This window comes from Natator depressus, chromosome 1 (assembly GCF_965152275.1).
Source record: "Natator depressus isolate rNatDep1 chromosome 1, rNatDep2.hap1, whole genome shotgun sequence".
Classification (NCBI taxonomy): Eukaryota; Metazoa; Chordata; order Testudines; family Cheloniidae; genus Natator; species Natator depressus.
The window spans coordinates 242,493,382-242,509,655 of record NC_134234.1 but is presented as its reverse complement, the minus strand read 5'-3'; the positions used below and the strand labels follow the sequence as shown (position 1 = coordinate 242,509,655).

Below are 16,274 nucleotides of genomic sequence, written 5' to 3'. Positions count from 1 at the left end.
CCTACGTCTTCTACAGTGTCCAATTATGCCCACTGGACACTGCAAGCTTATGTGAGTTCATCAATTTAACAAAGAAATTGATATGTCTTAGGCTTGTTATCCCAAGGGGAGTCTCGGACATGCTTGAAACCAAACGCAGTGCTTCAGGTAGAATAAACAAACACATTTATTAACTACAAAGATAGATTTTAAGTGATTATAAGTCGAAGCATAACAAGTCGGATTTTGTCAAATGAAATAAAAACAAAACGCATTCTAAGCTGATCTTAACACTTTCAGTGCCCTTACAAACTTAGATGCTTGTCACCACAGGCTGGCTGATTGCTCTTCAGGCAGGCTCTCCCCGTTGATCGACACTTCAGTCGCTTGGTGTGGTGTCTGTAAATGGAGGTGGAAAAGAGAGGAAGAGCATGGCAAACATCTCTCCCTTTTATTATGTCCTTTCTTCCCCCTTGGCTTTGCACCCCCTACCCCCTTCAGAGTCAGGTGAGCATTACCTCATGGTAGTCCCAAACTGACCAAAGGAAGCGGGGTGACTCACTCAAGAGTCCAACAGATCCTTTGTTGCTACCTAGGCCAGTGTCCTTTGTTCCTGTGAGGCTGGGCTGGGTTTGTCCCATACATGCCCTGATGAGGTGTGAACTGCCCCTCTGCTCTTGGGGAGTTTTTGCCTGGGCTTGCTTTAAGCCATGAGGACACATTTTCAGCCTCATAACTATATACATGAAAATACAACCTATAACAACAGTTACTATAACATCATCACTATGGGCAGGTCTACACTACAGCTGGGATCGACGCTCTGAGATCGATCCTCCAGTGGTCAGTTTAGCGGGTTTAGTGAAGACCTGACAAATCGACAGCAGATCACTCTCCAGTCAATCCCTGTACTCTACCCCTGACGAGAAGAGTAAGGTATCGTAAGGTACTAAGAGTAAGGCCTAAGATACGTCGACTTACCACGGTAGTATAGACAGAGCCTATAACAACAATGCACAGTGCATCATGAGCCTTCCGAAGACACCCGACATGACAAACTTTGCATTGGATACTACACAATCATTTTATAAGAATGAACATGGGGGTGCTGGGTGTTCCCCCAAGGTACAGAACGTCACAGTGTGGGGAGCACCAGGGCTCAGGGCTTTAGATCTGGGGGGAGTTCTGGAGCTCGGAGCTTCAGCCCCCTGGCTCCTTTCCTGGCTTCAGCCCAGCGGGGGGTGCTGGGGCTCAGGGCGCCCCCCCACTGCAGTGGAAACCGGGAGTGGAGCCGTGGGGAGCCCCAACCCCTAGCGCCCTCACCCCTGCAGCAGAAGCCGGGAATGGAGCCACGGGCTGACGCCGCAAGCCCCAGCACTCCCCCCACATATAAAGCCCTGAGACCCAGTGCTCCCAAGGGTCCGAAGCCCTGACCCACCCTGCAGCTGCAGCCCCAACCTCCCCCCACCTCAGTGGCTGAAGTCCATAATGTCTTGTTCAGAATTATGGACATTTCAGAGTTACGGACAGCGTCCATTCCCAAGGTGTCTGTAACTCTGAGGTTCTACTGTATGCAGAAATGATTGTGAAGGAACTACCACATTTTCACTTAGCAGAGGTGAAATGTCAGATAAGACACTTTTCGTAGGGGGATTTATCATTGTGTCCTATGAGGATAGCACATAGGTAGAGAGTAAAATTTTCAAAAATGCCTAAGTGAATATAATAAAATGTCCCATATTTTAAAAAGTGATTTAGAGCTAGATTTTTTTTAATGTATTTAGAAGCCTAAAGATGTAGATGGGTACTTAGTGGGGTTTTCAAAAGCACCTGTGGTTTCTGGTGGCCTAATCACTATTGTCTAGTTCTTCTTTAGGCGACCAGAAACTAAAGGTTGGCCATGTAAGATCCTGAATCAAACATTCCTCCCATGTCTGTATTGTCTCTTTGACACATGCAGAGAGTTATAATGACATTTACTTCATTATTTTAGGCCACAGAGAACTGCGTGTGCATTCTTCACAACCTTTCCTACCAGCTAGAGTCAGAGCTGCCTAGCAGTTATGCCCAGAACATCTATATACAAAGAAAAAATACTCCTACCAATGATAAAATCTTGGGGTGCTTTGGAACACGCAGCAGGAAAGCAAAAGTGGTAATGTGTGAATTTATTATACTTTGAAGAATTAGGCAGTTCTAGTGTGGCTGGTGGCGAATGGTGATCTAATGACAGCTGCAGTAGACCTGGGGTTCTTCAGGGTTAATGACTTGTCTGGCAGGGTGAGCCAGCCAGACTCATTTCAAATGAATGACACTTCACTAGAAGCATGTAGGTTTCTGACCTACTGCTGTTAGTATTACAAAGTCTGATGTCACAATATTTTTAAATACTTATCTTTTATAAACCATTGTTTGAGTCCACAACATACTGTAGTTTGTTATATCTGGGGGTCTGAAGATCCAAGCAATGGACTTGATTCTGATTGTACACTAGTTTTACACTGATTTAATTTTGTTGATTTCAGTTGGTGGGGTTACTCCTGATTGACATTATTAAAAATAAAAGCAAAATCAGGCTACAGTTACAGAATGCCTCCTCTAGATTGTGGTGTGCTGGGTCATATAAGTTCTCCAGTTCTAAAAGTTTGATCTCTTTACATGTTTAGAGGCAACAAGATACTCTGCTACCCGAGGAAAAGAGCAGTCCCAAAGGTGTAGAATCACTCTGGCATTCCACACTTATTAGGATCTATATCTCCTTAATAGCAAAAAGTACAAGAGACTACACTCAAGAAGCATCTTTGGGAGCTCTCCAGAACCTCACAGCAGGCAGTGGACCAGTGAGTCATCCTGTTTCTTGTTTCTTTTTTCTTTAATTTAGAAATGTGGAGACTAGGGCCGCAATATGAGATGTTTACAGCTTTGAGCTCAGACCCCCATTGTGAAGTTACAAGTTCACAGAATTGATCAATAAGAAAGAATCTAAGACTATGGACGTGGGGGAGCAGGCTCAGAATTGTGGATACGTTCTGCTTGGCACATTAAGGGGCTGTTCCTTCGCTGTGTGTGTTTCCGTCTATGTAACAAGCTAATTCGTTGGGACAGGGAGGAAGACATGGGTGAAAATAATTAGGATGTAACACATTTTTTCTTCTAATAGTATAATTATTTCTCTATGAATTTCCCCAAAGAGCAGAGAACTCCCTCTGGCACACCCACAGCCAAGGTATTTTTAAAGTGTCATCACTTTTCTAGTGTTCGCCACCGACTGGCCAAACAGTCCCAGGATCAGGTGGTACAAAAGTGATTTAAAGCTGCTATTGCATCACCCATCTCTTCTGTCCCAGCTTCTGCTTAGTTCAGGGTCTGGGCTAATATCTCAAACATTCCTGAAAATGATATATAGGGACCTTCGTAACTGCATTGCCTGCGCTTTTCAAAAGATGAGATAACTTAATGTGATGTTTATTTATACAGCAGTAGAGTCATAACAATTGCTCATTAGAGTTGTGTGCCTTATGACAGATGCCATTTTCAGCCGCTCATACTGTTGTCCAGAAGACAAATGGCCTTCAGAGTATTCGATACATGCTGCATGTAAGCAATCCAAGTACAAGGAGTACCGCCGTCTCATTGCTCAGGAACTTATCTCGTAATGCCTCTCTGCAGAGTGAAATAGGTGAGCAAAGGACTCATGTTTTCTTTCAGATTTTATCTCTGTCTCTTCTCTATTTTCAGTTTTCCTTTTTTTTTTTTTTTTTAAAGAAAAGACTGGATTAGTGGATTTAACAGATTTAGGGCCAAATGCTTGCAGTCTTTTTTCAGGTAAAGGTCCCATTGACTAAAATATAGGTTTTGCCCAAGTGAGGACCATAGGCTCAGATTCTCTCTGTTTAACAGTATTCTGTATTTCTCAACATATCTTTTCAGAAAAGGTTAAATGAAAGAACTTAAATCAGTCCAGTTTTGGAGAGGGAATATAGTCTTGCGTTTAAAGTAATTCACACACTCATAGGTTTACCATGATGTAATTAATCCCTATATTTGGCCCTTTGAGTGTAGCCACTAGCTGTCAAGTTCACAATATGCTGGCAGATCTTCTCATTGCGGCCTCTTCCCACTGGCACTAGTGTAAGGCCATGTCTACACTAGCACTTATGTTGGCAAAACTTTTGTCACTCAGGAGTGTGAAAAAACACCCCCCTGAGTGACGTAAGTTTTGCCAGCAAAAGTGGCAGTGTGCACACAGCTGTGTCGGCGGGAGACATAGCTACTGGCGCTCGTTGAGCTAGTTTTATTATGTCAATGGGAGAGCTCTCATAACGCGGCTCTAAGAGCGGCACAGTAGAATTACACTGTGTAAAATCTGTGCAAGTGTGTGTAGAATCAGGCCGTTGTTCATGCTACTTGTGTGTTCTATCCATTCCCCCCATCCTGTGTCTCTTGTCTATTTAGATCGGAAGCTTTTCAGGCAGGGACCATCTACTGCTCTGTGTTTCCTCAGTGTCTAGCACAGTGGGGCCCCATTCTCAGTCACTGAGAATAACTGAGGCCCTACTGTAATAGACATGATTAGAAACACGAACCCAGGAGGCTCCTTACCCACTGTACCAGTGCAGCATTTAACCCAATAACTTGAGAATATTTTGTTGAAGGGATCCATGCTGCATATTGCTATGCATCTCTTGAGAAGTGCTGAGTATCCAGAACTCCCACTGATGTGGTCTCAAGTTAGGATTTGGTCTCAAGTATCATTTTTCTGAAAGGGTTCGTAAGCACATGCATAACTTTAAGCACATTTGATGTTCAGCCCATGCTTGGGTGCTTTCCTGAATCAGGATTGGTTTATGTACATTCTTAAATTCTTTCTTAAATCGGGGCCTTGAATTGGAGTTCAGAAAGCTCAGTAGCTCCTGTGATCAGGCCCATAATATATATACCTCACAGTTCAGAATTGCTACGCTAACATTTATGCTATATTCATCACACCTTGCACAGTTAGTACAAAAATATTTTATAAGTTACATGAATTAATTGAAAGTTAGTGAAGTGTCCCCAGCTTGGATGGGTTGGAGTAAAATATAATATATGTTTCTGCCTCAGGCTGGGGGGCTGCAAAATACACTGTAGGGAGGAAATATCAGCCTAACAATATTTATAGCTAGACATCATTATAACCACAATTGGCTATAAAATACCACCATGAACTTTCTTATGAAGTGACAGCCCACCTGTTAGCAGACACCCAGTAACATAGGTGGAGTAAACCTGGTATTCGTGTGTTGTTTATACAAAGCAGAATATATGGTACATTTGTAGCTGAATTCTTTGTTTCCCTTTCATCCTCTAGCCAGAAACGTCTTACCAGATTTGGTCTCCGTACTTCCTGACTCTGTCCAAGGGTCAGATGTTACCAATGAGACCATAGCTTCTGTCTGCTACGCCTTGTACAACTTGACCCAGAACAGCTCCCAGAATGCACGGCTTCTCCTAAGTACAGATGGCCTACCAAAAATAATGAACATCAGCATGAGTGACAGGTAAGCCGTTTTCAAGTACCCCCCAAGATAAAAGAGCAGCAGCATCCATTGGAAAGAATATAACTTAAAGGAATAGACAGCCTAAATAATAATCGTAGTGTGACTCAAATCAAATACATTGGGTAAAACAACGAAGCCTTTTTAAATAACTGCTCTACCCTGTCTTTTTTAATGGCTCCTCAAAAGGTGATAGGTAAGGCAGCTAATCTTTCACAGAAGTCACGGATTCTGTGACTTCCCGGGACCTCCGTCACTTCTGCAGCAGCAAGTGCGGCTGACCCCAGGGCTGCCTGAAACTGAGGTGGCCCCGGGGCCAGCCACAACAGCTGCAGCTCGGACGGCACCAGGGCCAGCCACACTGGCCGCTGCTCCGGATGCACCAGGCAACTGGTCCTGGGCGCTGCCCCGGAGCAATGGTCTGGGACCAGCAGTGGCATCCCGGGCTGACCCACCACCAACAGCAGCTATTGTGCCCCAGGCCGCTCCCTCCTCCCCCGCCCCAGAGCAGCAGCGGTGAGGCCCCAGGCCATCCCTCTCCCCGCAAAAAGCTGCAGCAGGTCCTCGGGCCACCCCCCACCAGCAGCAGCAGCTGCAGTGTCCCGGGCTGCCCCCCCCCAGCAGGGCCGGGCCCTGGCCAACCCTCCCAGCAACAGCGGTGGTGTGCCAGAGCAGCAGCAGTGTCTACCGGAGCGTCCCCCACTCTGAGCACCTGCAGCACCCTGGAGCCCCCCAGACCACCAAAGATTTAGTCGGGGTATTTATAATACAAGTCATGGACACATCAGGGGCCGTGACTTTTTGTTTGTTGCCATGACCCCATGACTTTTACTAAAGATACCCATGACTAAATCATAGCCTTAGTAATATGCTAGGGCTGTGTCTCCACTGCACACCACTGGTGGCGTCATGTAGGGCATGTGTAGATACGCACAGCAGTGAAAAGCAAGCAGTGTCCACCTGCAGTGTGTACAGTGTGTACATGTGCAGTGTGTACCTCTGCATGTGGCAGTGAAAGGCTCTGGCAGGGGAAACGCAGCAGGGAAAGGCTCTGGCAGCAGGGAGGCAGTGGGACACTATGCTGGTAAAATTGGTGGTGTAGACAGGGGAGGCACTGCTAGGGCATGTAGAGAGCTGTGTAAGTAAGGTACATACCCACAGGGTTCAGGCGTATCTGTATTCTGCTTGCCTAAAGCAGTGTCTCACTATCTACACTGCTTTTTATACCTGTACTAGGGGGGTGTGCAACGTATGTAGTCTATCAGCCACTGTAAGGAGCGAGCAGCGTAGGTATACCCTATATTATAGGAAATTCATCTGTTGGAGGATTAGGTCTTTTATATGAATCATTCTCTTTGTGCCAGCCCTTCTCTCATGTGGGTGAAATTCACCTCAGTGCAGGGGGCCTACCCAGGACTGTCCATAAACTAAAGCCCCACTTTAACCCTTAATATTGGGTTTAACTAGTGCAGAGGGCCTTCGATGGGCCCGCTGTGCTGCAGTGTCTTTCACCCTTAATGAATACCCCTTAGAGGTGGAGAGTTCAGACTACTCTGTTGGGAATATCATCACTAATAGCTAAAGCAAGGAAGCGTGTCCCCTATGCTACTGTAGGTGGTAGGGATGTCATGAGCTGTATTGGAGAACCTGGGAGAATGAACTCAACTCTTGTCAGGGAAATGAAGGAGGAGCTGATCATAAACAATCATGTTTTTAAGTCTGAACACACACTGTGTTCACAAATTGGTATTTTAAATGTTTTATATTTATTTTTACAAATTGCAGTAATATGCTCAGCAAAGCTAGCAAAGCTGCCTCAGTCCTCTTGTACTCCTTGTGGTCACATACTGATCTCCACAGTGCCTACAAAAAGGTAAGATCTGGGTTATTGCAGACATTGAATCTGCCTTCAAATTAAACTGCTTTGGGGGTTTCTTTGTGCAGTTCATGGAATGCAATGTCCTGTATACACAACACGTGTAGAACATCTGGGAGTTCTGCATTGGTGGCAACAAATCCGTGGTGTGGATCACCCTGGGGAGAATTGTATGCTTAATTTGGTGTCTGTGTGCTGGATCCTGCTCGGTAACGAGTGCCGCCAACCCCCCCCCTTGGATACTCAGATTGCCTCTGTTTCGGGCTTCCTGTGTGCTGCTGTAGACGCTGTTGCTTGTTGCTGCAGTAGTACTGGTGGTAGGCTATACATCGGCAGGTGTGAATCCGGCACCTGCTGAACTAATTTGAAATGGAGGAAATAAGACATCAACAAAAACAAAGGCAGGACAGGGTACCACCATCAAGGCAGCTGTGTTCTGGGTTTTTCTCTTTGTTTATTTAAAGCCCAGGTGTTAGGCTATGTCTATGCTAGGGCCTTGTCTACTCTAAAAAGTTTTGTTGACAAAAGTTACGCTGACATGCAGCCACCACTTTAAGTAAACCACTGTTGCATGTCCACACTATGCTCCTTGTGTCAGCAGAGTGCATCCACACTAGCAGCTGTTGCATTGACACAGAGAGCAGTGCACTGTGGATAGCTATCCCACGGTGCAACTGGCCGCAGGGTGCTTTAGGAACGGCTTGCAATACATCAAGGAGCAGGTGCAGCATCACATGATGCAGGTTTCTCAATCCCATAATTCCATAGGCATCCTACTGGATTACCAGCCGCTTCTCAATTGAAGTGTGGGGAATGGAAGGGGGGGAGAATGTGTGACAGAGTAGGGGGGAGGGGGGAGACAGAGACAGTGTGTGTGTTGGGCGAGTGTGAGTGGCTTAGCATACTGTCTTTTAAATTCAGAGAGCAGCTGGAAGCAACCAGTCCTGAATCAGGGGGAGGGGGAACCCTCACACACATCAGCCCCCTCCACAGCAGCAGCCTGCTTGCCGCTGTGTTCCTACTGCAGGAGAGAGCAGGATTCCACATTAATTATTTTCTGGTTGCTTCTGGAGCAGAGCAGCGTGCTCAGTTGTCAGAACTTCCCGGACCTTTGAAAGGGGAGGGTTGTATGCCTGTGAAGCTGGAATGCAGGGCAGTGGAGTTCAAAACAATGTGCAGAGCAGTCACGGTGGGAATTGTGGGATAGTGGGGGAGGCCAATTATGTTGACATAACAAACGGCAGCATCTACACCGATGCTTTGTCACTTTAACTTTGCCGCAAAGCACTTTATGCCTCTCATTGAGGTGGTTTTATTTTTTCGGCAAAACAGGAGAGTTTTGCCGACAAAAGAAGCATTGTAGTGTGTACAACTCCACTGTTTTGTCGCCAAAAGCTGCCTTTTGCCGACAAAACTATGTAGTTTCAGAGTAGCAGCCGTGTTAGTCTGTATTCGCAAAAAGAAAAGGAGGACTTGTGGCACCTTAGAGACTAACAAATTTATCTGAGCATAAGCTTTCGTGAGCTACAGCTCACTTCGCTCACTTCATCCGATGAAGTGAGCTGTAGCTCACGAAAGCTTATGCTCAGATAAATTGGTTAGTCTCTAAGGTGCCACAAGTACTCCTTTTCTTTTTGCAAAAACCATGTAGTGTAGACAAGGCCTAGAGAGTTTACAGCAGCACATCTGTACTGCTGCAGCTGCGCCCCTGTAAGGTCACCCACGTAGCTGCTCTGTGCTGAAGGAAGCTCTCCCGTCGGCATAATTAAACCACCCCCAATGAGGGCGGTAGCTATATCAGTGGGAGAGCGTCTCCTGCCAACATAGCACTGTCCTCACATGCGCTTCTGTCGGTGTAACTTATGTCAGTCAGGGGTGTGGTTTTTTTCAAGCCCCTGCATGACATAAGTTTTACCGACAAAAGGGAGTGGCAGGGGAGGGAGTGTTGGCCAAATTAAACAAACAGGAAATGGTCAAACCAGAATTAGCCAGCAAACCAGCTCTCGTCTTTCCACTTGGAGCCTGCGCAATTCCTTTTTTCAGCCCACAAGGGGGATCACTTAAATCTGGTTGATGAGTTGGGTGCCTCTTCCCTGAATTTCTTAAAAATTTCCTCATTCTTTTTTTCCTGCTGTTTAGGACTTTCACCTTCTAAAACCCTCGGTAACTTAAAAGAACAGATCTTTGAGTTGGTGCTGCATGTTTTTTCCTGTCTGAAATTAGAGCATCAGTCAACCATAGATATAATAAGTTGGTTTAATTTGTCACAGCACTCCAGGCAGACTTAAAAGTAATGGCATGTCATCTAAGGTCTGGCAAGCAAGTCTACTGCACATTGTTCCTCCCATCACAGTAGCAAAAAGCAAAGCTAAAGTAGACAAAATGCAAAATTGGAGCTCGAGTTTTCATAATAAAAAAATAGCATTTCACCACGGTATACAGAACATTCTTTTACCAGTACTGCATACACAGCAGTATATACGCAAACCAGAAATCTAGGTTTTAAAGTAAGGTGCTGTAACTGAATCACCTTTAGCATTAGTCTCCATTGTGTACAACCACAAATTCATTACAGTGTCATAGAATTAAGATAAAAGCTGATGGCCTGAATTTTCAAAAGTCACTAGGGGAACTTTTTTGTGCTCAGATTGAGACTCCTTTAAAGGGGCCCGGTTTTCAAAAACTTCTGAGCGCTGTCCTTCTGAAAATCAAACCTTTTTAAGGTGTCTTAGATTGGGCAATGAAAATTTGAGGCACCTAAAATCACTGCTCACTTTTGAAAAATTAGGCTGACAAAGAAGCAAGAGGAATTACTTGACCAAATAAGATCAAATAAAATCTTAGATCATCCTTTTACAGTAACATTTCATATACTTTGTCTGTGGCTGGCAGTTGGCTTTTGTCCTACGCATTCCCTTTGTTTTCAGAATTGTCATTAACTGTAATTAGATCTTTTTGTTTCATTCCAAAGGCTCAATTTAAGAAGACAGATTTCATCAATAACCGGACAACGAGAGCATACAACTCACTCAAAGACTAAGGCAGGCTACAAATATATAGAGACTGTGTGTGGTTTTGTATAATTATCTACTCATATCAGCCTGGCCACCATGAACTGTCAAGTACATCTTTTGAAATAATGTCCTGTTATTTCTCTTCCTTTCTGTGTTTAGAGGGTATTTTGGCTGGACCTGAGAGAAACACCACCAGCCATGCTCAGGTCTCTCCCTGGTCCTTCTTCCCCCTTCTCTGTGCACACAACCAGCCGCCTGCTGCTTGCAATCTATTCATTTTCAGCTCTGCTGCAGCTGTTACCAGTAAACAGTCCCCAGCCAGGGCTGGTGCAACATCAACAACCTGATAAACTGCTGTCAAGTATCTGACAAAACAGAGACTGATTTTGTATGACAGCTGATGCTGTCTTCTGCCTTTACCCTATGTCACACTGTTCTCAGTGTATTTCAAAATATCAATCGTCGAAGATGGTGGTGTTAGGGATTCTTAGTGCAAATTTTTTTAAGCTTACTACACTAGTCAGTGTTTCAAACAATAGGTGTACAGAGAGGTTTGAAATTCTGACCTGCAACAAATTCTTTATAGGCTACTTTTTAAAGATGGAATTCTCCAGGAAATAAATTTCGGGTGTGCTGCTCAGGGAATAATAACTTTTTGTTAGCCGCAGTTGTAGTCTTCCTTTCATCATGCATGCATAGCACTAAACATTTATCTCCACACCGTGTGAAATGGAACAGAATATACAAAAAGTTGTTTTATCATGTGCATTTTTAAAAGCACCCAGAGAGTTAGAAGGTTTTTTTTTTTGGAAGGGAGTGTTTGTCTTTTTATTTTTTTTGTTTTTCTATTTCTTGTATTCATGTGCTCAATGGCTCACCAGTCTCTTTTGCTTTGAGGTCTCAGCAGCAACAGCAAAATTGACAAGCAGTAATACAGCTTCAGCTCACTTTCCTCCCCACCTCCCTTTCACTGCTGGCAGAATTTTTGGCTGTGTCCCAGAAGGAGTTTTAAAAAGTGCCAGCAAGTTACTCCGGGGGGAATTCTGTGCCACTGCGCAATGCAGATTTTTGCAGAAATCAATGTTGTGTGCGCAGAATTTCTTTTTTTTCCCCACAAAAAAGGGCTGCAAAGATGTTGGCTGCCACTAGGGGCCACTGGACCCATCAGAGCCCAGCTCAAAAAATAGAAAACAAGGCCAGGGGGAGGGAACTGGAGGGTTCCCAGCAGCTGCAGTTCCCAGCATGCCCTGAAGGAAGGAGGTGGTAGTATGCAGGAAACTTCCGTGCAAGCCTGGGACCCAACATCAGGCTGTTTCTCCCTCTGGATCCCTGGGCTCCAGGAGAGTAGCAGATGTGAGTGTCTAAGCCAGGGAGGGCCCCCTGGCTGGGCTCTGAGGGGAAAGGGGTGTGAATGTCTGGCCGCCCGGCTGGGCTTTGGGAGGGGAGAAGCAGGAACTGGGTTGTTGTAGGGGTTTCTCTACCCCTGGGGGAATTTTGTGTGTGTATTGGTACAGACATACTTGCTGGTATTTTGAAATAAAGTACCAAAATAATTGAAACTAACATGATTATATAGTGTTATTTTGACAAATAAAATTTGCAGAATTTTAAAATATTGTGCGCCAATTTTTTAATTTAATGGTAATGAGAGTGGAGATTGGTCCTTATCTTTATTACTAAGGATATAAGTGAGAGATTAGGGACATTGTTGCTTAGGAGTTCATCTTATCCTGCTTTATATGGTTTCACTTGCAGACATAAATTATCCTTCGGAAAATCATAGTCTCTCCGCAGCAGTTAATTGCAATATGACAATCAGAGGAGTGTGACTTCAGCTGTAGGAATAGGTAACAGCAGGAGATGAAATTCTAAGTAATACGACACTTGGGGTTTATGACATGGTCCTGTATCTGGAGGAGGGGAAGTAGGCTAAAATACAGAAAACATGCAATGCCCTCTGTAAAAAAGAACTGTCTCTTCATAAATTTTTCACGGCTTTCTTTGAGCCAGCAGCTGATCTTTAATGTATAAAACTCGATGGGCCAGATTATCAACTAGCATAAATCGATGGCACTCCATTGAAGGCATTGGAGCTATGCTAATTTTATGCCAGCTGAGAATCTGGCCATACCTATTTATAGCCCTCTTTTGCCCAGCCTTCACCCTCACAGCACCTTCACTACCAGCCTCTGGCACAGGAGCTATTACCGAAGCCCTGATCCACCCAAGGATACCTCCACATTATGGAAATCCTCAGCAGAGTCTGCTTTATGACTGGGAGCAAAGACTTAATGGGCCAAGAGCTGTACCCATGCATTTTAATAGTCCTCACCAAAGTTTCAGATCTTATCTTATCTAAAGCTATAACCAAACGAAGCACAGCACAGTAGCATATGCAAACGTATCTCTGGATAGTCGGGAGGTAAATTCTGCTCTCAGATGTACATTGCTGTCATTGACTTCTGTGGGAGCCACATATATGCACCCAATGCAGAATTTGTCCCAGGAAGTTTAACAAACATCACTATTTTCCGACCCTAGATCATTTTCATGTATTAATTGAGGCTTTTTCTTTGCTTTGAATGACTAACACCAAATGCATCAAGTGGGAGGTTCTTAAAATAGGGGCATTTGCAACAAGTTCTATTCCCAAATATAGATATTGCTAAAAAAAAAAAAATAAAAGGGGAAGACAAGGATACAACCTCATGTATGTTAAAATGTTTTCTTTATTTTTTAAATGCGATTGAAAACAGGTATTGAAAATCTGAATATTTCTCTCCGGTGTTGTGAAACCAAACCCTGCTGCATTGTACTAATGAATGGACACCAGGAAGTGGCACTGAACAGTGTTGCAAAGTAAGAAAAATGCTGCTTGAGAACTTACTAGAGTCCCATCTTAATGTGCGCAAAACGTGTTGTAATGCCGGCATTAGCAGAGCTGGGGCTGGGGCTCCATTTAGGTAGCTGTAACTTTTTGAATCTCAGTATCTGCTGTCATTAAGTAAGTGCTGTCTGACCCACCCAAATGTCCTGCAACTGTGAAAAAATGCTTAAAACTCATAATTTTGTGCAACAGAACATTTAAATTGATAAAAATCAAATTCTGCCAAGGCAACTTATTACAGCTAAGCTTCTTTGTATATATGAAATCAAAAACATTTCAACCAGACTCCTAGGGGAAAAAACTGTTAACTGGAGAAATAATAAAGCACTCGCTCAAATGGAAAATCTGCCTTTGGATTGGATTGCTCTTAATGGAAATATTAGTTCTGAGTGAAAACTTCCTGCTTTCAAGCCTTATCTACCTTAAAGAAGGTAAGTCCATTTTTGTCATTAGATCTTGATATGAAGAAACAGAATTGCTGTAAAAGGACCATGTAGTGATGCAGTTTAGCTGTTTCTGGTTATACCAAAGAATTCCTATATTAATCTGTTTGCAAGAGGGTGCCTGTTACAGCATTCCTTGCAGATGCAGTAATGATCTGCCCAAACACTTGGCATTCCTGAGTTCTCACTAGCCTTGGAGAGGTGTTTTCTATCGGGCTGATCGCCCTGGTAGTATCTGAGCATCTCATAAACATTAATAAAATTATCCTCACTATGTTCCTGTGAAGCTGGGAAACATTATTACCCCCCATTTTGGAGAGGGGTAACTGAGTTACAGAGAGATTAAGTGATTTGCCCAAGGTCATCCAGGGAGTCTGTGGCAGAGCTGGGAATTGAATCCAGATCTCCTAAGTCTTGGGCTGCTCTATTAACCAGAAGAACCTCCATTCTCTTTTAGCAGAAATAATTAATAGTTAATAGTGCTGTGCTAGGACCATGGGATATTGAGGTGGATTGGCTGCCAGAGGGTGGTTCATTCTTTTGCTTGTTCTGCCCATCTAACTTCCTCTCTCTGCTGTCATGGCTGGTAAGTGAGGGGCAGGGCTCTCTATCTCTCTCTCCCTTGCCAATCCGAGTTCAGCTGCAGCCATCCACAATTATGTATCATAGCCAAAATAGCTTTATTAGACTGCGTATATTTTTTTTCCAGTTTGGGATAGAAATGATAAGGTATGTATTAAGTTAAACCCAACCACTGCTTCTGGGCCCATGCAAAGCTCAGCGGGGGAGAAGAGTTAGCAACCATAATGAGCCCTGAGATTACAAGAGCTCCAGCCCTTGCAACATTTAGAAGCATTTAGCCTGGTAGTGTGTCCTAAAGAAAGCAGCTTATGAAAGCTGAGGGATTGCTTCTTCTGTTTCTTCAATCATCCTGAGTCTGGATATTAGTGTGTCTCAAGGGTTATCTCAGCTTGCCCCAAGAACTCAGATTTCCCTGTCCCTTGGGTTGTAGGACAGAGACCAGCAGCCTGAATTCACACACCTCCTCATTGCCCAGATTGAGACACATTCTGCTTCCTAAACACAGTGAAAGTGCTACCGTCATGCTACAAGCGGGGACAGGTCATGGCAGCTCATGTAAGGTGTAGTAAAGTGATCATCAAGGAGCTAACTGGGTTACTCAGAGTACAATGGGAAAATTGAGGCGATAAGTACAGAAAATGAGGAATGGCAGAAATACATTGAAAAATCCAGCAACTATTTTCTTCCAAATGAGATGACAGATCAGGGCAGCCAGAGAGCTATTTTTTCCTCAGTGCCTGTGGCAGTAAAACCTCCTCCCTCTTACAGTGTTTGTTACAAACTCAGAAACCAGGGGATACAAATTTGGGAGGTCTGCAGATGACCCTACCAGAGCATTGCCCATCAAAGCCAAGCATCGTTGTAGAATGTTTCCAATTTCATAGTAGAATGAGGCGGCAGGGTGACACCGTAGCTGGGTATGTGACAGAGCTAAACAGATTAACTGAATATTGCTCCTTTGGAAACATCCTAGAGGGACAGATTCGTTTGTGGTATTATGAACGAGAGAATTCAAAGGCGATTGCTGGCTGTGATGAAGTGGGGGGTTTTTCCCTTGTTATGTTGTATGTGCGTCTTACTGTGGAGCCTATGTGAGTTTTACTGTTTTGCATGAATACTGTGTGTGCCTCAGTTTCCCTGTGTGCTGCACCAATACCTCAGTGGTGGGAATAGGGGTGTGAGACTTTGGCTGAGACCTCTGGGGCAGGTGAGGCTGCTCTAGCTGCCTGCACATATACTATGACCGGTGCCCTTCGTAACCTGAGATCCAGGAGGGGGATGCAACCAGGTGATGACCAGGTGACTCTTTGCCTGGGAAGCAAGACAAAGAGAAGGAGAAGGAGCAACGGGGGGTCGGAGGTCGTGTCGCTGGAAGCTGGCAGTCTGCTTGGGGGAAATGGAATAGGGGGAGTCCAGAGCTTCTGGCCCAGGACTCCCCAAGATGGACTTGGCTGAAAGTCACTGATTTCTGTGCTAACAAGTTCTGTCCTACTCTGTGTTCCTGTCGACTAATAAACCTTCAGTTTTACTGGCTGGCTGAGAGTCACATCTGACTGCGGAGTTGGGGTGCAGGGCCCTCTGGCTTCCCCAGGAGCCCTGCCCAGACAGACTTGGGGCGGGAAGCGCACAGTGTGGAAGGGGATGCTGAATGCTCCAAGGTCAGACCCAAGAAGGTCAAAGCTGTGTAAGCTTCCTTCCCTGGCGACAGTATGCTCAGAGAGAGGAGGCATGTTCCCCCAGAGTCCTGATGGCTTCATATGGAGTAGTTCCAGAGCATCGCCCAGTGACTCTGTGACACTGGCCACAAGGGAACTTAACCTGGCTCAAAGCAGTAGACTTAGCAATTGCAATGTAAGCAGCAGTGGAAAACTTACAAAATTTGCACTTAGAATCAAACCGACTCAATAAACAAAATACAAATCCACTTGCAAGGAACTTAGACTCCTGAGGTGTATT

At 44.6% G+C, this 16,274-nt stretch overlaps 1 protein-coding gene across 1 annotated transcript in view; it reads left to right on the top strand.

The window, feature by feature from the left end:
* The window catches only part of PKP2 (plakophilin 2), a 55,615-nt gene extending 43,614 nt beyond the window's left edge, over positions 1-12,001 (top strand). The window contains exons 8-13 of the mRNA XM_074939756.1: positions 1,973-2,134; positions 2,646-2,819; positions 3,505-3,658; positions 5,330-5,519; positions 7,302-7,389; positions 10,364-12,001. Coding sequence (XP_074795857.1) covers positions 1,973-2,134; positions 2,646-2,819; positions 3,505-3,658; positions 5,330-5,519; positions 7,302-7,389; positions 10,364-10,432 — 837 coding nt within the window. The 3' untranslated portion in view covers positions 10,433-12,001. The remainder of the gene's footprint in view (positions 1-1,972; positions 2,135-2,645; positions 2,820-3,504; positions 3,659-5,329; positions 5,520-7,301; positions 7,390-10,363) is intronic.
* The last annotated feature ends 4,273 nt before the right edge of the window (positions 12,002-16,274 follow it).